The sequence below is a fragment of the Lissotriton helveticus genome, chromosome 1_1 (genome assembly GCF_964261635.1).
Source record: "Lissotriton helveticus chromosome 1_1, aLisHel1.1, whole genome shotgun sequence".
Classification (NCBI taxonomy): Eukaryota; Metazoa; Chordata; class Amphibia; order Caudata; family Salamandridae; genus Lissotriton; species Lissotriton helveticus.
In genome coordinates, this window is record NC_136057.1 from 476746811 (window position 1) to 476772104 (window position 25294).

Below are 25294 nucleotides of genomic sequence, written 5' to 3' on the forward strand. Positions count from 1 at the left end.
TACATAGAATGGACTTTACAGTTGGACATAAACCTGGGACTGCCCATGCCAATGCAGATGGCCTTTCCTGGTTTTTCCACTTAGAAGATGAAGACTCTCCAGGGAAAGTTGGTTTCATCCTCTTTCGTTACGGGGGGGTAGGGAACGGGTTGTTTGGGGAAAATGCCTCTTTTGGCATAGTTATCCACCCACTTTTTGCCTTGGAACTGTTGTTGTTTCGATTGTAGTACATAGGGTCCCTGCCAACCAGGTTCCCTGTGCCAGTGCTTATTCCCTAAAACTGTACCATGATTGGCAACTTCAGCCCCATGTAAGACTCCAGTATATGGTTCCTATGGTGCCTAGGGCATGGGAACTGAAGAGAGTCCTCGAGGGACCCCTCTCGAAGGCCATGCCACCGCAGATTGAATGCCCTGTTGCAGTGAAAAAGGACTAAGTCGACATGGCAATCTGCCTGTGTGCCATGTCAAGCAGCACTGCCTAACATATTTGTAAGTCACCCCTCTAGCAGGCCTTACAAGCCCTAAGGCAGGGTGCACTATATCTCAGATGTGGGAATATCGACATGAGCAGTTATGCCCTACAATATTTGTCTATACCTTAATATTGTAAGTGCCATGGAAGCCATAGAAGTACATGGACTGGATGCATGTCAACTCGAGTTCCCAGGCACCATGATGGCTTCACTGAACCCAGGAGTGTTTGGTATTAAGCAACTGCTCTTAATAGACCCACACTGATGCAAGTGTGGGATTTATTAAACCATTGGACCTACAGGGCACCTCAGAGGTACCCCCTGAAAACCTACCAATCCTGGTGTTGTCTTTGACTGGCTTTAGGAAATCTTCCATCACCAGACATGTATCTAGACCTGTGGGTCGAGAGCCTCTGCTCTCTGTGGCCAGAAACAAAGCACATCCTGGGCTGAGGTGTCACACCTCCTCCCACAGGATGGGCACAGTGCCTGAGAGGGACACTTCGAAGGCCTGCTACATTTTTTATGCGACCGCAACCTCTGCTGCTAGCAGCAGATGGCTGCCCCTGGTTTAAACCCCCACTTTTGGTTGAGAGAACCAGCAGGAAAACTTAGTAAGAATAGCAGGGTTGCCCCCGTTCGCCAACTCAACCCCTCAAGTGCTAAAGGTAAAGTAAAGCACATTTTTTAGTGCCTACCATCTTGAAGTTGGTGGGACTTATTCAGTCGGGGCTTGGGTTATGCTCCCCTCCCACAGGAGGGTGGCATAATAGTGGATGTAGGCACCCCAGGTAAAGAACCCATTGGCCCTTACCTGTTACACCGCTAAATCTAGTATTTAGGTTGCACCCACAGACACTGAAATCAGAGCTATGGCAAGCGTAGAAGTCTGGACACCTAAGAGCCACACCAGCACGGCTAAAGAAGGACCAATGAGTAACTCTGTGCCGGCCCTGCCGACCTCTCTGCTGCCTTTCGCCTCTACTTCAAAAGACAACTTGTCCTGCATCCCCAGCGACCTCCAAAGCCCTGGGAGGACTGCCTGCCTTCGATAAAGACTCTAAATCTCCCATGGACAACAGACCTGTGCAGAAGAAACCATCTTCAAAGAATATGTAATATAATGCATCCTCACATGTAATGTAATGCATCCTGCTTTAGGGCTACACGCCTGCTGTAGTAGTGACTTACATATATTGAAAACTTGACTGTTGGTGGCATAATATGTGCTTCAGCCCTTAGTAACTCTCTTAAGCATCCATACCTTAGGTGCCAGGGGTGCTATTTACTAGGGACTTATAGGGGTGCTAATGTCTTTGCCAATTGGAGTGTAAGTGAACAGTCTATATGGTGTACCAAAATGAGGTGCTCTGTGCAGAGAGTCCAGGTATCCCTTATTAGTGTACAGGAGCTTGAATTAACAATTCTATGGTGCTCTAGTTGTGGCAGTGTGGTCAATTAGCCTTAGCCTTATCTGAGGGGAGGCATTTGTTACCCAACAGAGTCAATAAATGAAACTCACTCAATAAGGAAATCCAACACCAATTTTGAAAAATAAAAGATGTTTATATTAATTTAGATATCAAGATCTACGAGATAAGGTAAGTACTTTTCGAGGTAGCAATTTTCAGACACACCGAAAATACAGCTGTGCGATTTGAAGCATGAGCCTCGAACATGGTACGGTTATTCTATGGAAGAAACATACACTGCATAGGAGTACTTATAATTGAGTTACTGTGTTGTTCTCTTAGACTTAAGGTAAGTAGGGGCCAAGGTCCTTAGAACCACCAGCAATTTCAGTTGACCTGCCCTGGTGTGATCCGGTGCAGAGGTGCTGGTCACAAAGGTAGCCTTGAATGCTACAGCTGAAGCCAATGGGAAAACCTGTAACCGAAAAAGGATGCAAGTGATGACTTGGGGAGCAATCCTGCAGAACCCAAGGGGGTTGGTGGGGGGGTAAACTCGGCTCTTGAGGGTCTCTGGAGCAAGTGAGCACAGTCGTTGGACTTGGACTGTGGGGCTCAGGTGCAGATGTCTATTTTTCTGGAAAGCGCTTGCGTTGGAGACTCTCCCTTCTTAGGTCGACCAGGAGATTGGGACTAACCAGGACAGCAAGGCCACTGTCGACGATGGCCTCTCCGGTGCTGATGTCCTACATTGGTGGGTCGGTCTTGGCCATATTGGTGTCTGGGCTGAACACTGAAGAAGCCTTGGCTGCTGCAAGGGCTCTGGTACCCCCAGGTTTGGTGCAGGATGACGCCTGGGGGTTATGGCGTCTCAAGACTTGGTAGGGAGACGTATCTGACCTGGAGCACGGGGCAGCAGAACTGTGTACCAGGTCGATGTGGTTGATAGCTGCAGGAAAGTGGCTCCTCCACTTTAGGGAGATGCTGGCTGGTTGGAGTGCTGGCAGCCCTCAAAGGAGGATAAGTCAGGTCTTTGCTATTCTCAGGAGAGGAGCAGGCTGGCTGGGTTTGGTGCAATAGCCACATATTCTCCACAGTTCTTGCACTCTTCTTTGTCATTCTTCTTTAGTCAGGCGAATCTGAGTAACTGGTGTCGGGGGAATACCTAAATACTGAACTTAAGGGCGTTAAGAGGAGTGAAGGGTAGTAGCCAATGGGCTACTTACCCTTGGAGTCACTACACCCCATATATATATACCAACATCATGTGGGAAGTGGGCATAATCATGTTCCAGACCTTTTAATTCCACTAAAAACAAAATGGTGGAATCCTTCTGTCATGGAGCACATTAGAGAGCCCACCTTAGGGGTGTGACTAGCCTTGTGGTGTCACACGTATTCTGCTCAGCTAATTTCCTGCCTCTTCTGGTGTCAAATGGGCCTCAGGGCATTGGGTGGCATCTCTCAGGTCTGGGTGAGCCGGGGTATCATATCGGCTGAGGTTTTGACATGCCAAATCACTAGCCTAAATCACTTCCTCCGGAGCTGGCATTGTTTCTGGCCTTGGAGAGCATGTACTCTCACAGTGAGTCAGAAACTTTCCTGTGGTGGCAGGCTGGACGATACCAGTCAGCCAGCACACTAGATAGTGGTAGGTTTCTCAGGGGGCATCTCTAAGGTGCCCTCTGGGTGCATGTCATTATAAATGTAGTACTGGCAAAAGTGCAGATTTATTAAGACAAGTTGGGAAACTCGTGATGACCAGTGTGCAGTACATAACCTTAAGATGGCCTCCCTGTTCACTTATACCATCTAATAATTGAACTAGACAGCATAGCGGCAAAGCTGCTGATTCATATATGCCCTCACATATTATAATGCACTCTGCCTTTGGGCTACAAGGCATGCTGTAGGGGTGACTTGCATATACAGCATGCAGTGACTTTGGCGTGGCACACAGGGAGTGTATGTACCATGCCGTGTTTTCACTCTGGGTTTGTACCATGACACACACACTGCAATGGCAGGCGGCATGCAATTTGTATAGGGGTCCTGTATGGTGGCATAATACCTGCTGTAGCCCTTGGGGACCCTCTTTAATTCCCATGTCCTCAAAGTTTCTAGAATGAGATTAATAAAGAGTAAGCAGCAGTAATTACACTAAGATTATGCTCTTGATGACCTAAAAGACCAATATAGCTATGTCTATTGATTTTATTTGAATGTTTGCTTTGATAGTTATATGCTCTTGGTCTCTGGAAGAAGGTACAGCTCCATTAACTTTACTATACAGCAGTATTAAATTTGAAGAATTTTATATACATTATTATGTGGAAATCAGCACATGATTTTGGCCAACACTTAGATGCAGATTTGAGGGTTGATATATAGGTGAGCAAGTGTGGGCTATGCTTAATTCTCTGCCACACCCATCTCCAGGGTTCATTCAGGCTTAGATCCTCTGCTTTGAGAACATAGTTTTTCGAGGCAAGAGCTGCAGATTACACACTATGTATAGATGGCCACCTAGTGTTGGGCCCGGATGTTTGCAGTTTGTTTTGTTGTAGAAAAGTCTTTGGAAGTCACGGGATAGGTGACTCCTCCTTTGGATGATACTGCGCATGGGCATCGGCTCCATCCCCAGATTGTTATTTTCCGCCACCGGGCTCGGATGTGTTTCCAGCCCTCCGTGTTGGAACCGATTTCCTTTGGCGTGCAATCCTTACCAACTTCCAAAACTTAGTTTTGAACGCTTTCCAGTACGACGCTACTCTTCAACATCGAAGATCTCGATTCCGGTCGTCGTCGACGGCCTTAGGGCCTAACTAGGCCTCGACTCCAGCTCATGGAAAGGACGCCATTTAAGAAGTGTCCTCAATGTGGGTCGAAGTTTGCCCCACACCGACCTTCATGAGGTGTGTATCCTCTCCCTCTCTCCGGAGCATGAGGCAAAGGACTGTTCATCTTGTGCCTCTTTCCGCTCCAAAAAGACAATACGGAACCGAAGAGCGAGGAGAACAATGGCTCAAAGATCTTCAGCTCCGATTCCAGGACGACATCTTCGAAGAAGGCGTCAACGTTCCAGAACAACACGACGTCGACAGCAGCTCTGAGGCAGAAGATTCCGAGGTCGAGGACATCACTCCAGCGCAGCGGGTCGTAAGTAAGACCGTCGATCCTGACCCTTCATCGACACAGAAGGCCCCGGTCACACCCTCGCCCTCGGGCTCGGGTGCACACTGGCACTCAGCTTCTACTGCCCCACCTTTGGGCCCGGCTAAGAAGCCAATTAAGCCTTCAGGCGACTCGGGCTCAAGTCAGCCTTCACACGGTGCCGGAGCATATCTACCGGCACCGAAAAAGACAACGGCACCGACTACACCTACATCCAAACCATCGGCGCCGAAACATACCACTACTTCTTCGGCACCGAAACCCAGGTCGGAACCAAGCAAACCCGATTCGGATTCCCAAAAAACACCGGAACCGAAAAAAACATCAGATCCGAAAAAAGCCTCGGAGCCGAAAAAGACTCTTGCTTCCCCAGTGAAAGACATTGCCAAGAAACCAAAACAAGCCATTTCGGTGCCCAAACCTTCCTCCGCACCAAAAGATCACCCTCCTGCAGAGGATTTACCTTATCAAGACCCTGCTCAAAAGACTCTAGCTAAGGATCCAATCACTGGACACTTAATTTTGGCTTCAAAAAAGCGACCACTGGACACACCAGCTCCAGCTCCGCATTCAAAGAAGAAGGACATGGCTACCTCTCCCCTAAGACTGCCTTCCCCTTCTCTTTCACCTGTACCATCACCATATCCTCCCATACCACAGCATTCCCCAGCATCCTCCATCATACCAGACAGGGATGATAGCTCTGATAATATGGGGGGTAACCTACCTGATCCAGCCACGCCTACAGGATCCCCTGACCCGTGGGATGATTATACCACCCCGGATGTCCCTCAGGATGATTTATACCCCTCAAGGCCTTCCCCACCAGAAGACACTATAGGGTTTAATGAATTAATTCACAGGGCTGCATAATATCATGGAGTAGACATGCATACAGACCCTGTTGAGGAAGACTTCCTAATGGACACCTTTGATAATGCACAAAGGTCCTCATCCATTTTACCAATGCTCAAAGGAGTGATCAAGCATGCCCCTGAAGTCTTCAAGGACCCAGTCATAACTCAGGTCATTAACCCTCGTATAGAGAAAAAAATATTAAGCTGCTCCCTCAGACCCAGCATATATTAAAAGCATATATTAAAGGTCCAGTACCATTAGACTCACTGGTAGTTTCCAATGCACGCAAGAGAGCAAACTCACAGTCATCAGGGGAGGCTGCACCACCAGATAAGGCGTCTAAGCCACTAGACGCATCAGGGAAAAGAACAACGTCTCAAGCAGCAAACATGTGGCGTATCGCCAATACACAGGCATTATTAGCCAGATATGACAGGGCACATTATGACGAGCTAGAGTCATTAATGAGGCACCTCCCTGACAAGTACAGTGATAGAGCAAACAAGCTTGTCCAAGAGGGGAAAAACATCACAAACACCTTTATTCGGTGTGTACTCGAAGCAGCAGATACTGCCTCTAGGGCAGTTAACACCAGCGTTTTACTACGCAGACACGCCTGGCTACGTATATCAGGGTTCAAAAATGAGGTACAAAGTGCCATTCTTAATCAGCCCTTTGATGAGCAACACCTATTTGGACCCAACGTAGATGTATCACTAGAAAAAATGAAAAAGGATACAGACACCGAAAATCTATGGGAGCCCTGCAGTCGCAGGCTCCCAGATGTTCATTTCGTCGCTCATCCTATCGAGGTGCCACCAGGGGATATACTTCAGACACAGCTTCTACATTGTACAAAGCCCATACACAGTCCACTTACAGCAAGGGCTACCAAAGGGGGGGCTACAGGGGTAACAATAACAAAGGCAGAGGTAAAAATAACAACACCCGCTCTGCCTCTACCCCTGCCCAATGACTCCCTTCCCCCGTCCCATCAGACTCCTGTCGGAGGAAGACTCCAACAATACCTGCCAGCCTGGGAAAACATCACATCAGACAGGTGGGTGCTGCAAATAATTCAATCAGGTTATTGTCTGGAACTAACATCTACCCCCCCAAACATACCACCCAAGCAGCACCCAATGTCACATTTAACATTGCTCAGACAGGAGGTAATATCCCTCCTGCAGAAAAATGCAAAAGAAGTAGTTTCAGAGCATCACAAAAACAAAGGAGTATACTCCCTATATTTCCTAATACCAAAGAAGGACGGATCTCTAAGACCCATCCTAGACTTCTAAACATTTACATACAGTCGGACCATTTTCATATGGTCACACTCCAACAAGTCCTTCCACTGCTGGTACTAAACGACTTTCTTGTCACTCTAGATCTCAAGGACGCCTACTTCCATATTCCCATCCACACAGCCCACAGAAAATATCTCAGATTTGTGCTAGATCGGCAGCACTACCAGTTCAAAGTGCTCCCATTCGGAGTCACAACAGCGCCAAGGGTGTTTACCAAATGCCAAGCAGTAGTAGCAGCACACTTAAGAAGACAACATATTCATGTCTTTCCATATCTGGGCGACTGGCTCATAAAAGCCAGTTCATACAGCCAGTGTGTGCAACACACTCATGCTACTATTCAACTGCTTCACGACTTGGGATTCACAGTAAATCACACCAAATCGCACCATCAACCCTCGCACATACAACAGTATCTCGGCGCTACAATAAACACCCAACTAACACTAGCTTATCCCTCTCCAGCAAGGATAACAAGTGTACAAGCTCTCCTAACAAAATTCAAACCGCAACACTCGCTACCAGCTCGAGTGTTCATGCAGCTCATAGGGATGATGGGATCTTGCATATTTGTAGTATCTCACGCAAGACTGCAAATGCGTCCACCTCAAGAGTGCCTAGCACGCCAATGGAACCTGGCTCAGGGTCAACTGACAGACCTAGTGTTGGTAGACGGTCGGACTCATCGTTCTCTGCAATGGTGGAACACCAAAAACCTTTCCAAAGGGCGACCGTTTCTAGAGCCAGTTCCTCAAATAGTCATGACAGCGGACGCATTGTTCTCCGGCTGGGGAGCTCACCTACTGCATCACACCATGCAAGGCAGGTGGACACCGCAACAGAAGCTACTCCACATCAACCACTTAGAGTTACTAGCTGTGTTTCTAGCCCTAAAAGCATTTCAAACTCAAGTGTCAGGCAAAGCTGTCTTAGTCCGCACAGACAATATGACAGCTATGTACTACCTAAACAAACAAGGGGACACACACTCTCTGCAGCTCTCTCAGTTAGCACAGCAGATATGGAGATGGGCTATACCACTAAAGATCTTTCTCTTAGCCCAACACGTCCCAGGAGTCCAAAACACTATAGCAGATCTGCTAAGTCGTCAAACACAGCTGATCCACGAGTGGGAACTTCATCCGCAAGTTCTTCATCTCTTCTTTCAAATGTGGGGACAACCTCAGATAGACCTCTTCGCCACCCACAAAAACGCAAAATGCCCAAACTTTGCCGCCAGATACCCAGACCCATTGTCCAAAGGCAATGCGATATTGATGAATTGGTCCTCTCCCACTACTTCTGTTAGTGGTACGCAAACTACAGCAACATTCCCTAACATTCATTCTAGTCGCTCCAACTTCGGCCAGGCAACCGTGGTACACCACGCTGTTGCAGATGTCTGTAGTACCACACCAAAAACTAAACCTATCTCCACGCCTATTAACACAGAACCATGGAGAGATCAGACACCCGGACCCAGCTCAGCTCAACGTAGCGATCTGGCTCCTGAGGTCATAGAGTTTGGTTACCTCAACCTTCCCCCAGAATGTATGAACGTTATCAAAGAATCTAGACGCCCCACTAATAGAGCATGTTATGCCGCTAAGTGGAAACGGTTCGTCATATACTGCCAAAATAACCAAATTAATCCTTTAGATGTGTTTATTCAACACATCCTAGGATATCTACTACACCTTCAAAAGTGTAACTTAGCCTACACATCTATCAGGCTACACCTCGCTGCCATTGCAGCATACCTACAAAATAGAGCACCTATCTCTTTTTAGAGTACCAGCTATTAAAGCTTTTATGGAAGGACTCAAAAGAATAATTCTTCCCAGGATGCCACCTGCACCAGTGTGGAACTTAAACGTGGTTCTCATAAGATTAATGGGACCTCCCTTTGAACCATTACATAAATGTGAATTGCAATTCCTAATTTGGAAAGTAGCTTTCCTAGTAGCCATTACTTCTCTCAGAAGAGTTGGTGAACTACAAGCATTTACCATTCAAGAACCCTTTCTGCAAATGCATCATAACAAAGTGGTTCTTCGTACTAACCATAAGTTCCTTCCTAAAGTCATTTCACCATTCCATCTAAATCAATCTGTTGAGCTGCCCGTATTTTTCTCGCAGCCTCAAACAGTCGCAGAAAGAGCTCTACATACCTTAGATGTCAAAAGAGCATTATTAGACTATATCGAAAGGACACAAGCTTTTCGGAAAACAAAACAGCTTTTTGTGTCTTTCTTACCGCCACATAAAGGCAATCCCATATCAAAATCAGGGATCGCTAGGTGGATTGTTAAACGCATATAAATATGTTATCACAAAGCCAAACGTACATTAACAATTCCTCCAAAAGCCCATTCTACAAGGAAAATAGGGGCTTCAATGGCATTCTTAGGGAACATTCCCCTAGATGATATATGCAAAGCAGCCACATGGTCTACACCGCACACATTCACAAAGCATTACTGTGTAGATGTGCAAACAACAAGCCACTGTGAGCCAGGCTGTACTACAAACTCTGTTTCAATCAACTGCAACAGATACTGGTGGTCGCCGCTAAAGGCTGTGGGTACTGCTATACAATCTATGCATAGTGTGTAATCTGCAGCTCATATGCCTCGAACGGAAAATGCTACTTACCAGTATGCATCTGTTCTTGGCATGTAGAGCTGCAGAGTTACACACGCCCACCCGCCTCCCTTTATCTGTTCTAGTATTATCTTACTTAGATACAAATTACATGGACATCACTACCTCTTGTACTGCTCCATCACTTCCCTAATGGCGAAAAACAATCTGGGGATGGAGCCGATGCCCATGCGCAGTATCATCCAAAGGAGGAGTCGCCTATCTTGTGACTTCCAAAGACTTTTCTACAACAAAACAAACTGCAAACATCCGAACCCAACACTAGGTGGCCATCTATGCACAGTGTGTAACTCTGCAGCTCTACATGCCAAGAACAGTGCATACTGGTAAGTTGCATTTTCCTTATACTGCATTCATTGAGGAAGTCATACTTTTAACAATTGTTTGTCCTTGAAAAGATGAGTCATGGCTTCCTGTTGAACTTCTAAAGTGAGATTAAGGTTCCCACTTGGATTATTTATTATTATTTATTAGTGGCTACATCCTCCCCTGTATGTGGGTTTATTACTATTGCCAATACCTCTGTGTTTGATAGCAGTGTTTAATAGCCATGCAGGCAGATGAAGCTATGTTTGAAAGTCGTTATAGACCTGTTTACTGATCATTTGAATTTTTTTTATGTTAGAGTTTAAGTACGACTGGGAAGACTACCTCTAGTACAGATGGGCCAAAATTCCCTGGAGACAAAAGCTCCACGACGCAAAACAACAATCAGCAAAAAAAGGGTATCCAAGTGCTACCCGATGGTGCGTTGATGTTTTTTTGGGGTAGCGGGCTGAAAATTCTTAGTTTTAAAAGTCTACATTTGTTATAAACAGTGAATTTTTTCTTTTTCTCCAATTCTACAGGCCGAGTTACCAACATTCCTCAAGGCATGGTGACAGATCAGTTTGGAATGATTGGTTTGTTAACATTTATCCGAGCGGCTGAAACAGACCCTGGAATGGTACATCTAGCATTGGGAAGTGATTTAACAACACTAGGTCTCAACCTCAACTCTCCAGAGTAAGATTTCCTACCTGTTGACAGTAATCATGGTTTATAGTTGTGAACGTACAGTACATCAAAGGGAAGCCTTAGATGTAGAAGAATAGGCAGGTAAAAAAGGAGTATCAATACCTTCGGCAAGAAAGGATTATTGTCCTTTTGCTATGCCATCAATAAACTTGCAGTTCGAGGCATGTGGGCTGCTGAATTCATATCTGTTGCATAGATTGCCGCCTAGTGTTGGGTCCGGATGATTGCACATTGTTGTCCTGGAAGAGTCTTCGAAGTATCACGAGATAGGTGGCTCCTCCCCTGGACTACAGTGCGCATGGGCATCGACTCCATCCCCAGATTGTTTTTTTCCGCCATTGGGTTCGGATGCTTATTTGATCACTCCAGTTCGGAATCAATAGAAACCTTTCTTTTTGGCCCAAAGGCCTTTACTATATCGTCGGTATTGTCTTGCGATCGGTGCCCAGTTCTGTTCCAGCTCAGTTCCCGAGTCGGACATCCAGAGGAGTCGCGTGGCTCTTCGGCGCTCAAGGCCCGGTCGACGCCAGAGGCCTTATTCGACAAACCATCATGGAACGGAGCCCGTTCAAAAGGTGCCCCGTGTGCAACTCGAAGTATCCTCACATCGACGTCCACCCGGTGTGCAACAAGTGCCTGTCGCCGGATCACGATGAAGCCAACTGTATGGCTTGTTCTCATTTCCGCTCAAAGAAGACGATTCGACTTAGGCGCGCCAGGAGGCCCAGCAGACGGCACCTGACCCGGTGAACATTTTCGATACCGAGGAGGAAGAGGCAGACGAGCAGGAAGATCAACAGCCGATGTCCAATCCAGCAGCGGAGATCGACTCCAGCTACGACGCTGATGTTGAAATGCTCGATACTGAAGAAGTCGTCGACGAGGTAGGAGACGACGATGGGGCCTATGGGGCCATGGAAGATAGCTCAAGCGAGGAGCTATGCCCAACCGTCGGAACAATTCATACGGCTCAGGTCGAGGGATCGCCACAGGGCCTTACCCAAGATCTTACACTGGGTTCTACAGCCTCGACTCCAGGCCCGGCTTTGGACACTTCTAACGAGCCACAAATGGTGAAATTGAAACCAAAAGAGAAAGCTCCGGGGTCTACACAACCGAAAGCACTAGAGGCGTCATTGAAACCGAAAGTGCGTGTTGCTTTGGTCGGCTCGAAGTCTTCTGACCTATCGGCGCCGACAAAGCTTAAAAAGGTTGTCGACCCGGTGAGGTCGATAAAGGGTGTCGAGCCGAAGACTGGGACACCGAAAACACTGGTCAAGGTCGTCGACCCGAAGATATCGGCGCCAAGGGCCGTCGACACAGACACAGGACTCGGACCTCAAAAAGTTGTCGATCCTGCGCGTCGGCCGGACAAGGCCAAAAGCAATACGACCCTCGAGTCCGCGCCTGGCGGTGGCTCCAAGGAACCCGTCGAGTCGACGCAGCCGTCCACCTCCTTCTCGAAGCAGGTGTCGGAATCGTTGAAACGCATTAAGGAGAAAGGTTCCGCTGTCGGTCCGAAGGATACTTCCACGCCGAAGCCTGCCACCAAACCTCAAAAGTCGCCGGCGCCCATTCAGTTTACGCTGACACCAAAGGTGGTGCCGAAGGCCTTCGCACCTAAGACGGTCGTCGAGGCGTCCATGAAGGTGTCCACGGGGCCGAAGCCTACACCTGCGGTTGTGGGCACACAGCATCGACAACCCCTGCTTGAGAAGCAGTCGGAACAATTCATCGACGCCGACACGGGTAAACTTTCTATTTCCAAACGAAAGATCACCCCGGCACAGCCTATGGAGTCCTACACAATTCCATTAAAGAAGAAGAAGGATTCCACGGCTTCACCCGTTCTTGTCGAACTGATAGCTCCACGTGGACAGGACACTGCTCCTATCTCGCCCACTTACTCTGATGTGGAGGCTGGGGAAGGTGACTGTGATGAGTACAACTACCCTGCCGACACTGATCCTGAGGATCAACATGACACATGGGCAGATGCTGCTGACCCAGGAGATCCACAAACTGCCCCAGACACTCAGGTGTATAACGTGAAAACATCGCCTACTGAGAACTCAGCGGCATTTAATGCGCTTATTGAAAGGGCAGACAAAAATCATGATGTCCAGCTCCATGCTGACCCTATTGAGGTGGATTTTTTGTTTGACACCTTTTCCACCTCTGAGAGGACAGTAAAGACTCTGCCAATGCTAAAGGGTGTCTTAAAACATGCTGAAGACATTTTTAAAGAGCCCACAAGGGCCAGGGTTATAAACCCCAGGATTGAGAAGAAGTACAAGCCGGCACCTGGGGACCCTACCTACATCAAGGGCCAGTTGCCGTTGGACTCTCTGGTTGTTTCCAATGCCCGGAAGAGGGCAAACTCACAAACTACTGGTGATGCTCCTCCCCCTGACAAGGAATCTAAAGTGCTAGAAGCATCAGGGAAAAGGGTGGCGGCTCAAGCGGCCAATATCTGGCGCATTTCAAACACTCAGTTACAAAAAGGGGGTGGTGATGGACAGAGTATCTGAGTTAATCAGAACACTCCTACCCAGTCAACAGATCAGGGCTTGATCCATCACCGTTTTTTAGCTCACTGCACCATCCCAGTTCAGAACCTGGCTATATGCAAATTAGTCTGTCCCTGGCCCAGTGCATCATGGGAACAGGGCAGACCAAACTACCAAGCCAATTCTTCACCGGAAAGGAAACAAGCTTCCGGGGACCGGTTTCTGGCATTACAGCCGTCTTCGGCCCGGCTTGCTTGAATCCTGATGGTGCAATGAGCAAGGGACTCATGTCTGAGCATACCCTTCCACACTCATGGTGGCCAAAATAGTTACAAAAAGGGGGTGGTGATGGACAGAGAATCTGAGTTAATCAGAACACTCCTACCCAGTCAACAGATCAGGGCTTGATCCATCACCGTTTTTTAGCTCACTGCACCATTCCAGTTCAGAACCTGGCTATATGCAAATTAGTCTGTCCCTGGCCCAGTGCATCATGGGAACAGGGCAGACCAAACTACCAAGCCAATTCTTCACCGGAAAGGAAACAAGCTTCCGGGGACCGGTTTCTGGCATTACAGCCGTCTTCGGCCCGGCTTGCTTGAATCCTGATGGTGCAATGAGCAAGGGACTCATGTCTGAGCATACCCTTCCACACTCATGGTGGCCAAAATAGTTACAAAAAGGGGGTGGTGATGGACAGAGAATCTGAGTTAATCAGAACACTCCTACCCAGTCAACAGATCAGGGCTTGATCCATCACCGTTTTTTAGCTCACTGCACCATCCCAGTTCAGAACCTGGCTATATGCAAATTAGTCTGTCCCTGGCCCAGTGCATCATGGGAACAGGGCAGACCAAACTACCAAGCCAATTCTTCACCGGAAAGGAACAAGCTTCCGGGGACCGGTTTCTGGCATTACAGCCGTCTTCGGCCCGGCTTGCTTGAATCCTGATGGTGCAATGAGCAAGGGACTCATGTCTGAGCATACCCTTCCACACTCATGGTGGCCAAAATAGTTACAAAAAGGGGGTGGTGATGGACAGAGTATCTGAGTTAATCAGAACACTCCTACCCAGTCAACAGATCAGGGCTTGATCCATCACCGTTTTTTAGCTCACTGCACCATCCCAGTTCAGAACCTGGCTATATGCAAATTAGTCTGTCCCTGGCCCAGTGCATCATGGGAACAGGGCAGACCAAACTACCAAGCCAATTCTTCACCGGAAAGGAAACAAGCTTCCGGGGACCGGTTTCTGGCATTACAGCCGTCTTCGGCCCGGCTTGCTTGAATCCTGATGGTGCAATGAGCAAGGGACTCATGTCTGAGCATACCCTTCCACACTCATGGTGGCCAAAATAGTTACAAAAAGGGGGTGGTGATGGACAGAGAATCTGAGTTAATCAGAACACTCCTACCCAGTCAACAGATCAGGGCTTGATCCATCACCGTTTTTTAGCTCACTGCACCATCCCAGTTCAGAACCTGGCTATATGCAAATTAGTCTGTCCCTGGCCCAGTGCATCATGGGAACAGGGCAGACCAAACTACCAAGCCAATTCTTCACCGGAAAGGAAACAAGCTTCCGGGGACCGGTTTCTGGCATTACAGCCGTCTTCGGCCCAGCTTGCTTGAATCCTGATGGTGCAATGAGCAAAGGACTCATGTCTGAGCATACCCTTCCACACTCATGGTGGCCAAAATAGTTACAAAAAGGGGGTGGTGATGGACAGAGAATCTGAGTTAATCAGAACACTCCTACCCAGTCAACAGATCAGGGCTTGATCCATCGCCGTTTTTTAGCTCACTGCACCATCCCAGTTCAGAACCTGGCTATATGCAAATGAGTCTGTCCCTGGCCCAGTGCATCATGGGAACAGGGCAGACCAAACTACCAAGCCAATTCTTCACCGGAAAGGAAACAAGCTTCCGGGGACCGGTTTCTGGCATTACAGCCGTCTTCGGCTCAGGCACTCTTAGCCAGATATGACAGGGCACATTACGATACACTTGAGACCCTGTTGCAACATTTGCCAGATGAATATAAAGAGGCAGCAGAGATGCTCATACAGGAAGGAAAGCTCATCTCAAATGCTTCTATTAAGTGCGCACTGGACGCAGCAGACACCGCGGCCAGGGCCATTAATACCAGTGTGATGTTATGGTGGCAGGCCTGGCTGAGAATCTCCGGGTTCAAGCCGGAGATACAAACCACCATCCCAAATCAGCCTGTAAACCCTGATCACTTATTTGGACCTGAGGTGGACACCACCCTAGAAAAAATCAAAAAGGACACTGAAACTGCAAAGTCTATGGGGGCTCTCCAGTCGCAGCAGTTCAGGGGTGGTTCGTTTCGTCGCTCCGGCAATGGAGGTGTTTCCAGAGGCCAGATGTCCCAGCAAACACAGTACAATAAGGGTGGCGCGCAAAACACGTACACCAAACAAAGTAGAGGTGGCTATCGCGGAAACAGCGCCAAAGGCAGAGGTCGTGGAAACAACAGCTCCCGATCCTCCGCCGCCAACAAACAGTGACGCCTTGTGACTGCCCCCCGACCATACAACACCGGTCGGGGAAGACTCCAACAGTTCCTGCCGGTCTGGAAATCCATCACCACAGACAGGTGGGTCATAAAGCTTATCCAGTACGGTTATTGTCTGGAGTTAACATCCACTCCACCCAACATACCCCCAAAACACCGTCCTATGTCCACAGAGCATTTGCACTTATTGCAGCAGGAGGTACTCGTCATGCTGCAAAAAGGGGCAATCGAGCTCGTGCCGGTGGAAGAAAGAGGCACAGGAGTGTACTCCCTGTACTTCTTAATCCCGAAAAAGGACGGGTCCCTCTGACCCATACTGGACCTCAGACCCCTAAACCAGTACATTCTATCAGAACACTTTCACATGCTAACACTGCAGCAGGTTCTTCCGTTGCTCAATCAGGGAGATTTCCTCTCCACATTGGATCTAAAGGATGCATATTTTCACATTCCGCTACATCCGTCACACAGAAAATACCTCAGATTCACCATTCAGAATCAGCATTACCAATTCAAAGTCCTCCCTTTCGGAGTAACAACAGCGCCCAGGGTGTTCACAAAGTGCCTAGCGACAGTGGTTGCAAACCTCAGGAGACAACACGTTCACGTCTCCCTTATCTGGACGACTGGCTTGTCCAAGCACGGTCGGCCCAGCAGTGCGCCGCCAACATGTCCCACACCATTCACCTTCTTCACGATCTGGGATTTTCACTGAATTACCCAAAGTCACACCTTCAGCCCGCCCACGTGCGGCAGTATCTGGGCGCGACGATAAACACTCTGGCAGCCAAAGCACAGCCAAATTCAGTGAGGATCAACAGCATTCAATTGCTGATACAGAAATTCAGACCGCAACACTCGCTTCCAGCACGAGTGTTCATGCAGTTGATAGGCATGATGACCTCCTGCATCTTCATATTCCCACACGCGAGACTACATATGCGTCCGCTTCAGGAGTGCTTAGCACGTCAGTGGAATCAGGCTCACGGACAGTTAAAAGACCTAGTGTTGGTGACCGGTCGTGCATACAACTCTCTGCATTGGTGGAATCCACACAACCTTTGCAAGGGCCGACCGTTCCAGGAGCCTGTGCCACAGATCATCCTAACGACGGACGCATCTCTCCAGGGTTGGGGAGCTCATGTACTCCACTACACGGTGCAGGGACTATGGACAACGCAGCAAAAGAAGATGCACATCAACCTCCTAGAGCTGATGGCAATCTTCATGGCAATGAAGGCATTCAAGGTACATCTGTGCAACAAGGTCGTGTTGATCCGGACGGACAACATGACGGCCATGTACTACATTCAGAAGCAGGAAGGTACACACTCTCCACAGTTGTCTCATCTGGCTCAGAGCATGTGGAAGTGGGCCATTCAAAGGAACATCTTCCTCATGGCGGAACACCTCCCAGGCAAGGACAATCAGATGGCGGACCTGCTCAGCAGGCACAGCCACCAAATGCACGAGTGGGAGATACATCCATCAGTACTCCACCCGTACTTCCAGCAGTGGGGTCATCCAGAGATAGACCTGTTTGCCACAAAGGAAAACACCAAATGCCAAAGCTTTGCCGCCAGGTTCCCGCACCCACAGTCGCAGGGCAATGCGATATGGATGAACTGGTCAGGCAAATTTGCGTACGCTTTTCCCCCAGCACCTCTAATACCGCTGGTGGCACGCAAGCTGAAGCAACACTCGGTGACGCTCATCCTGGTTGCTCCAACGTGGGCACGCCAACCATGGTACACCACGTTTCTAGGACTTTCCGTGGTACCGCATCAAAGGCTGCGCCGCACTCCCAGGCTTTTGACGCAGAGCCATGGCGACATTCAGCACCCAGATCCGCAACAGCTCAACCTGGCGATCTGGCTCCTGAGGTCTTAGAATTTGGCTACCTCAACTTGCCTCCCGACTGCATGGATATCATACGGGAGGCAAGAAAGCCCACCACCAGAGCATGCTATGCGGCAAAATGGGAGCGGTTTGCCATTTATTCTGCAGACCACAACATCAACCCGCTTGACGCGTCTACGCACAACCTCATTTGTTATCCGTTACATCTTTACAAATGCAATTTGGCATATGCTTCCATTCGGATACATTTATCCGCCATAGCGGCTTATCTCCAGAACAGGCAGCATCTCTCACTTTTCAGAGTGCCTGCCATTAAAGCCTTTCTGGAAGGACTCAAACGAGTCATTCCTCCCCGGACCCCACCAGCTCCTGGATGGAACCTTAATGTGGTCCTCGCCCGACTAATGGGTCCACCTTTTGAGCCTCTACTTTCATGCAAGATTCAGTTCTTCACATGGAAAGTGGCTTTCCTGATAGCAATTACATCTCTGCGACGAGTTAGTGAACTCCAAGCACTAACTATCCAAGAGCCATTCATACAAATTCACTCCAACCGGGTGGTGCTGCGCACTAACCCTAAATTTCTTCCAAAGGTGGTTTCACAGTTCCATATCAATCAGACTATTGAACTGCCTGTGTTCTTCCAAAATCCTGAGTCGGTGGCGGAGAGAATGCTCCACACTCTCGACGTCAAGAGCTTTAATGTATTACATTGATAGGACCAAAGATTTTAGGAAGACGAAACAACTCTTTGTTGCCTTTTCAGCAGAACACAAAGGCAACCCCATTTCCAAAGCAGGTATAGCCAGGTGGATCGTTAAGTGTATTCAAATTTGCTATCAAAAAGCAAAGCGCACTTTAACAATCCCCCCAAGGGCACACTCCACCCGCAAGTTGGAGACCTCCATGGCTTTCCTTGGAAATATTCCTTTAGAAGACATTTGTAGAGCAGCCACATGGTCTACCCACACACATTTACAAAACACTACTGTGTAGATGTGCACTCCAAACAGCAGGCAGCTGTAGGGCAGGCTGTTCTAAAAACACTTTTTCAAACTGCTGCAGCTGGCACAGGCGACCGCCGCTAATGGAGGGACTGCTATGTATTCTATGCAACAGATATGAATTCAGCAGCCCACATACCTCGAACCGAATATTCTACTTACCAGTATGCATCTGTTCTTGGCATGTAGAGCTGCTGACATTCATATCGCCCGCCCTCCTCCCCGGCGCCTGTAGCGGCTGCAGCACTTACAATTACTCTTAGCATGGTCATCACTCACAGTGTTACACTCCATCTTTGCCACAATGGCTAAAAACAATCTGGGGATGGAGTCGATGCCCATGCGCACTGTAGTCCAGGGGAGGAGCCACCTATCTCGTGATACGTCGAAGACTCTTCCAGGACAACAATGTGCAATCATCCGGACCCAACACTAGGCGGCAATCTATGCAACAGATATGAATGTCAGCAGCCCTACATGCCAAGAACAGATGCATACTGGTAAGTAGCATATTTGGTATTGTTTAAGCTGTGCTTCTGATTTTGATGGATACTTCTAACCACAGATTCCTCACTTTAGAATAATCCCCAATCACCAGACTGGATCCGGAAACATTTTACAGCAGTGCTTCCACTGGTTGCTAGTGGCATTGTGCGGCTCTTGCTGGTTATACGGCCCGCCCCAGAAGTAACAGAGCAGAGATTATATAACAGCCATCCCTGCGCGCTGTTGATTCCTTTTTTTCCCGTACCTTCCAGAGCAGATCAGGACTTCCACTCCCAAGTTTGTTGCTTTTCTGATGCCTTCTGAATTGTTTCAACTAATTGTACTAGGGAACAGTGTCTCCACCCAAAACAAGTTTAAAACCATGCTGTGACTGTAAGAATCCGATGTTGATCACTGACCAGCACAAGGGTTGTCTTTGATGTCTGGACTTTGGCAACAAGTCTAAGTTGTGTAATACATGTGCTATCCTCCACCTAAAGTTAGAGACCAGCTGTACATTGCCAAACACAAAAATAAGTTGCTGCCTTTTCGTTAAGTCTAGCTCCTGACCCAGGACATTAACATGAGGCATTCTTGCGACTTCTCAGATTTCTGTCTTAAGTCCTCTGGCACAAAAAAGCAAAACACGACTGGACCCCATCCCGCCACTCTGACTCTAAAGAGAAGGCACAAGTTTGTCACGGTGTCATTTGCACCCGTCGAGGTCTCTGGCTACAGCACCAATTCCTTGTCTGGTAATGAAGTATCCCATGTTTCCTGGACTGTAGTCAATCCGACAGCAGATCGGGCCTTCAAGGAGGCCATGCTGCATGTTTTTGTTGCGCTTCTATCACTTTTTGGTACGCCTTTGTGCCCCACTGAACCACAGTTGTTGGCAGGTTACTGCTGGCCGGTCCATCCTCCGCACTATCGGCACTCCCGGCATCCGTTACTGGTCCAATACCAACTCCAGTAGATACTTCCTCTCCGGACCAAAGTTCCACGCCCATCCCTACTACATTAACATCAGGTCAAGTGATCCATTCCCTTTAGAATTTGAAAGGGGAGCTGTTCCAGCCAGCTAGCAGATAGACAGACCGCCTTCTTTTTGGCCTAATGGCGAGAGCGGTCGAACTCGAAGCTGGGGAATTGGGTTCAAGTCTTGGCAACGGCACTCAATATTCTGTAAAGTCTGCGCAAATGACTTCATCTCCCCGTGCCTAACCAAAAAACAATTACAATGAATGTGTCCGTCTGTAACGAAAGTGGTGCTCATGTACCTGATATTTTTGGGTCGAGCTTGTGCTATACAAAACTCCCCCTCCCCCAACCTCCCCCCCAAAAAAACTATCACAACAGGCACCCCAGTCCTTTTGAGGCAATTGACGGAGTTCCGACAGACCACATCAGTGCCAGCTGGGACACCAGTCCTCTCATTTCTCAAAAGTGGCTGCCACAGTCATTAAAGTGCTTTAGTTGTCCCTTTGTGCTGCATGCCCAACCAATGGAGGCAGAATTCAGCATTTCCCACCTGGTTGGCAATCCATCACATCAGAAAGGTGGGTCTTGCAGTTAAATCAAAATGGCTATGCTCTAAGTTTCCTTTCTACCTTACTCACTATACAACCTGCATCAGAGCAGTTTTCGGTTGGTTACCTGTTCATTTTGTTACAAGAGGTGTAGCTGTTGCTTTCGTTTCAAGGGGGGACTGAGGCGTCAGGCCTAATTTGGATCTCTAGCCTCTAGAAACCTTCCTGCGGAAGGACAAATTCAAAATGCTAATACTGGCCCAGATCCAGTCTTCTCTGGCTGGATCGTCTCCTTGGACCTGCAGGTTATTTATTTTGTTGTGCTTGTCCTGCATTCCCACAGACTCTGATTCAGGGTTTGCCAGGAGCACTGTGTTTGCTGTACATCATTTTAACCTCACCAGCACCCCTCAGGTGTTCAAAAACGTGATGGCGGTGGTGCAGCTGGCATACTCCTGGACACTGTGTAGGTTTTCTTTGCCACAACAAGTCTATGATCCCTATGTTTCAGGTTCCATCCTGGATCATTTTGAGAGCACCCCTGAGGCTTTTTGAGCTCTCATCCTCCTTGTCCACTATGCCTTTGGCATATGCAGGTTTATTTTTGTATTTTCATTTTTATTTATTTATTTATTTATTTTATTTTTTATTTTCCAAAGGTTCTGCAATGGAACTTGATGCGTCCTGCATCAAGACAATCTGACCAATGTCATCCAGGTCTCCCAGTAGAGTCGGCTTGAGACATTCAGTGGAGGCTTTTCAAACACAGTTGGTCAAGCGTTAGACCCTTCTCCCTTTCCCATGCAGAGGTGAGGGTGGAGACTGATGCGTCTCTGCTGGGGTCATCTGGGGAGGTGGAGATCAGGTGCTTTTGTTCTCCGACAGAGGTTGGCTCCAGTTCACTCAGCTGGAGGCCTTCCTGGGAGCCATCTGGGGAGGCTGGTGCATATTCTCATGGACAACACCGCCACTATGTGGTACTGCAACAAGCAGAGTGGAATGGTATTTTGTTTAATGAGGCTCTGCACCTTTGGAGGTGGCTGGGACATTAGGGCATTTTCCTGATTTTTGAACCACATGGTAGGGTCTCCAGAGCGGACAAACTGCTTAGGTAATGACTGGCTGATCACAAGTCACGTCTACATTCCGAGATGGCGCAGGTAGCTTTTCAACTGTGGTGAGTTTTTTTCACCACCATCAAACATGCAATGTCAAACGTTTTGCACATTGGAGTTTCTGCAAGAACACTCATTATTAGATGCATTCCTACTGAAATGGAACATGGTACTCCTGTATGCCTTCCTGTCAAGACTTCTGAAGAAGATCAGAGCAACGGAGTCCAAGTTATCATAGTGCTCCAGAGTGGGACTGGAGAATATAATACCCAGACTTGCTGAATCTGCACCCAGTTGCAATGAGCTGTGTTTGATCTTCCACCTGTCGGGTGGATGCCATCCTTGCTGGCAAGTACCGTTCCATAAAGTTCATTTATGGCAGGCGCTTGGACACATTTGTGGCTTTCTGTGGCACTTGCCAGACTGTTGGGACTGTCTTTTGATTGACTTTGTGTTGGCCACTATTAAAGGTCTTTTATCTGCCCTTTTAGCCTTTCATCGTTTGCCGGACCAAGTTTCCTTGTTTAAATCACTTGTCATAAGATTTATAAAATGTTTGACATGTTTTCTCCCAAACCATTTGTGATGCCACAGTGGGACCTTAACTTGACCTGAGTTTCTCATATGTACATCCTTTGGAGCCAATGAATAGCTGCTTTTTGTGTAGCCTGACTTTTAAGACAGTTTTCCTCATTGATATTATGTCAGCTTGTCTTATGAATGGACTTCGGGTAGATTTATTGCAACTGCCCTATTCCAACTTTTTCCCAGATAAGTTACAGTTGAGGACTCTGCGGCAGGGGCGGATAGTAACGTAAACATTTTGTAGGACCCTGCGCGATGCCGTAAAATTCACCAAGAAGGTGATGCAGCATTCAATGGTGACGAAACTCCGATCTGTAGCTCTCCTCTCTCTGATAGATGACAGGGAAGGAAGGGGGTTGTACAAATCCAAGCAGTCCTGGAGCTGCTCTCATGCTGAGACCAGCTCCAGGATAGATTGGAGCAGCCTATCCCAGCTGGGGCCTGTGCAATCAATCCCCCAGCTGCTTTATAGTGCTGGGATTGTAGTTTTTAAAGTGCGCATGTCACAATAAGTGATGCAGCCCTTAGGGGTCTTCTCTGGTCACCATGCCATGGGTACCTAGGGTACCATTTACTAGGGGCTGACAGGTGGCCAGAGATGCCAATTGAGTTTTCGTTTCAACACAGTTTTAGGGAAGGAACACAGGCCCTGGGCACCTGATTGGCAGGAGCCCAGGGCACACTCAGTCAAAGCACATCAGCAATTCAGAAACAAGTGGGGGCATACCATGCAAGAAAGATGGCACTTTCTCACACATGGGTGGTATGGTACATGGGCACAACAATACTAGACAGTGGAGTGTGCTGTGAATGTATGCTAAGTGCAAAAAAGCCTGCACTGGTACATTACAAGAAGGTGCTTAAGTTCCATTTCGGGAAGCATAGGCCTACTTGGTGAAAACATGAGGACTAGAGGAATCTCCCCGAGACAGAATTGTGTATTGCTGCATTCCTGTAAACGGGTTGGGACCAGCACTGGGTGAGGGGAAGCCAGGCTCTCCCTGTGCATTTGAAATGGCTCTTTGATTCGGTGACAGATCACAGGGAATGGGCCTGATTATATCTCAGGAAGAGGGAGATGGGGCTGATGAGGGAATCATGAAGGGTAGAGCTGAGGGCCCGGGAGTAACCTTTGATGCACAGATCACTGTGGCTGACATCCATGTGTGAACATTGGTCACTCCCATGAATCATGCTGTGAATTAATCAGCGTTGGAGTCCTGCCTGCTGTGACAGACCTCTTACCAAAGGAAGTATGAGGGGTAGAGGTGCCCATATCAAAAAGGCAGAACCCCAACATAAAACTTCAAAGGTCCAGACCTAAGTCACACGTGCTCTGGAAAAGAACTATAAGTAGGGGAGTTTGAGACGCCATACTTGTTCATCTGTCAAGCAGCCAGCAGGATGCATGAGGAGGGGAAGCTCTGCAAGACTTCTGCCTGTGACAAGGACTAGGGGCCTAGCCTGATAGTCTCCCTGCTTGGTGAGGGTACATCACCCAAGGAAACAAAGATCGTTCTGGAGTCTGGTGCACAAGTACCTGCCTGCTGGCCAAGACCGGTATGACGCAAGGGAGAGGAGTGTGGAAGAGAGATCCAGAGAAGAGTCCAGACATGTGGGGCACCTGAGCAAGGTTTGAGGAGCTGTGCTGCACTGATTGGGCGGTTGCCCTTGTGCCACGTTCTGAAGGTTGGTGACCCCAGTATGCCAGGAGGGGCTGACATGTGCCAAGACACTGAGCCACATCAAACAGACTGCTGCCCGTGTGGGAGAAGCTGCTGTGACCCCATGTGCCAGTAGGTGCAGCGGAGGAGGCAATCTGAGGCCAACCTGACCGGACAGGGAGGTTTGTTCGAGAGACCCCATATGCCAGGAGTGGATACTGGAAGCGCTGAGTTCAGAGGCCCAGATCGTTGCCTGTTTCCAAGTTACAGCAACAACTAAGACAAGGGAGACTTTGTATCAGAGGAGGTCCAAGAACAGCGGAGACGCAATAGGAGCCCCTGCTAGCCAGGAGACTGCCCCCATACCAGAGAGAGAGAGAACAAGACTTACTGCTTGTGGCTAGAGCAAATCCATTCTTCAGGAACGGTGGTAAGCGCAGGTCAGGAGAGACAGCTGGTGCATGCCAGGAGCTGCGCATGTGCAGCCCGACTTTGCCGATCTGGGCCAGGACAGCACAGCACAGTTGCCAGGCTTCGTAACGCCGAGGTGGGTAAGCTGAGAACTGGGTCTAACAGGCCCCGGTGGATATGACACCTTTGGTTTTTGCAACCCTACTTGAACTCTAAAGGACTATGCCTTATTGACCGAGTCCAATAGGGGGAAACCCAGTGAACAGGGCCTTGTAGTTTATATTCCCAGAATGTTGCTGCATGTGAGTGGGTAATAACAGTACACCCATTACATGGGAATGTGGCAGCCAGAGTGGTCGACAGATAACTAACCTCAAGAGGGGACTCAGTTAATGTTTACTGAATGTCGTTTACCTTTGTATCTGAAAAGTTAGAATTTAAATACTTCTCTTATACAAAGTAAGTATTTGACTAGACATTAATTTATTGTGTGCGCTGCGTGCATGTAGAGTTACGAGTCTTGTTCAATGATCTGTATCTACAACTCCCTCCGAGTCAGCCTTGAGGGCTCGCGCTAAGTTATCGAGCTGAGAGTCAGGTGCAGAAGGAGGTGCTTGACCCAATTGAACGGGATATTGTAGGATGGGCCCCAGAACATCAGGAATAAATGGCCTCAACCACCT

General features: G+C 48.3%; 1 protein-coding gene across 10 annotated transcripts in view; it reads left to right on the plus strand.

The window, feature by feature from the left end:
- CNOT2 (CCR4-NOT transcription complex subunit 2) overlaps window positions 1-25294 on the plus strand; it is a 427872-nt gene that overhangs the window by 275405 nt on the left and 127173 nt on the right. For all 10 annotated transcript variants that reach the window (XM_078673911.1, XM_078673914.1, XM_078673916.1 and 7 more), the window contains exons 10-11: window positions 10516-10636; window positions 10739-10895. In XM_078673911.1, coding sequence (XP_078530037.1) covers window positions 10516-10636; window positions 10739-10895 — 278 coding nt within the window. The remainder of the gene's footprint in view (window positions 1-10515; window positions 10637-10738; window positions 10896-25294) is intronic.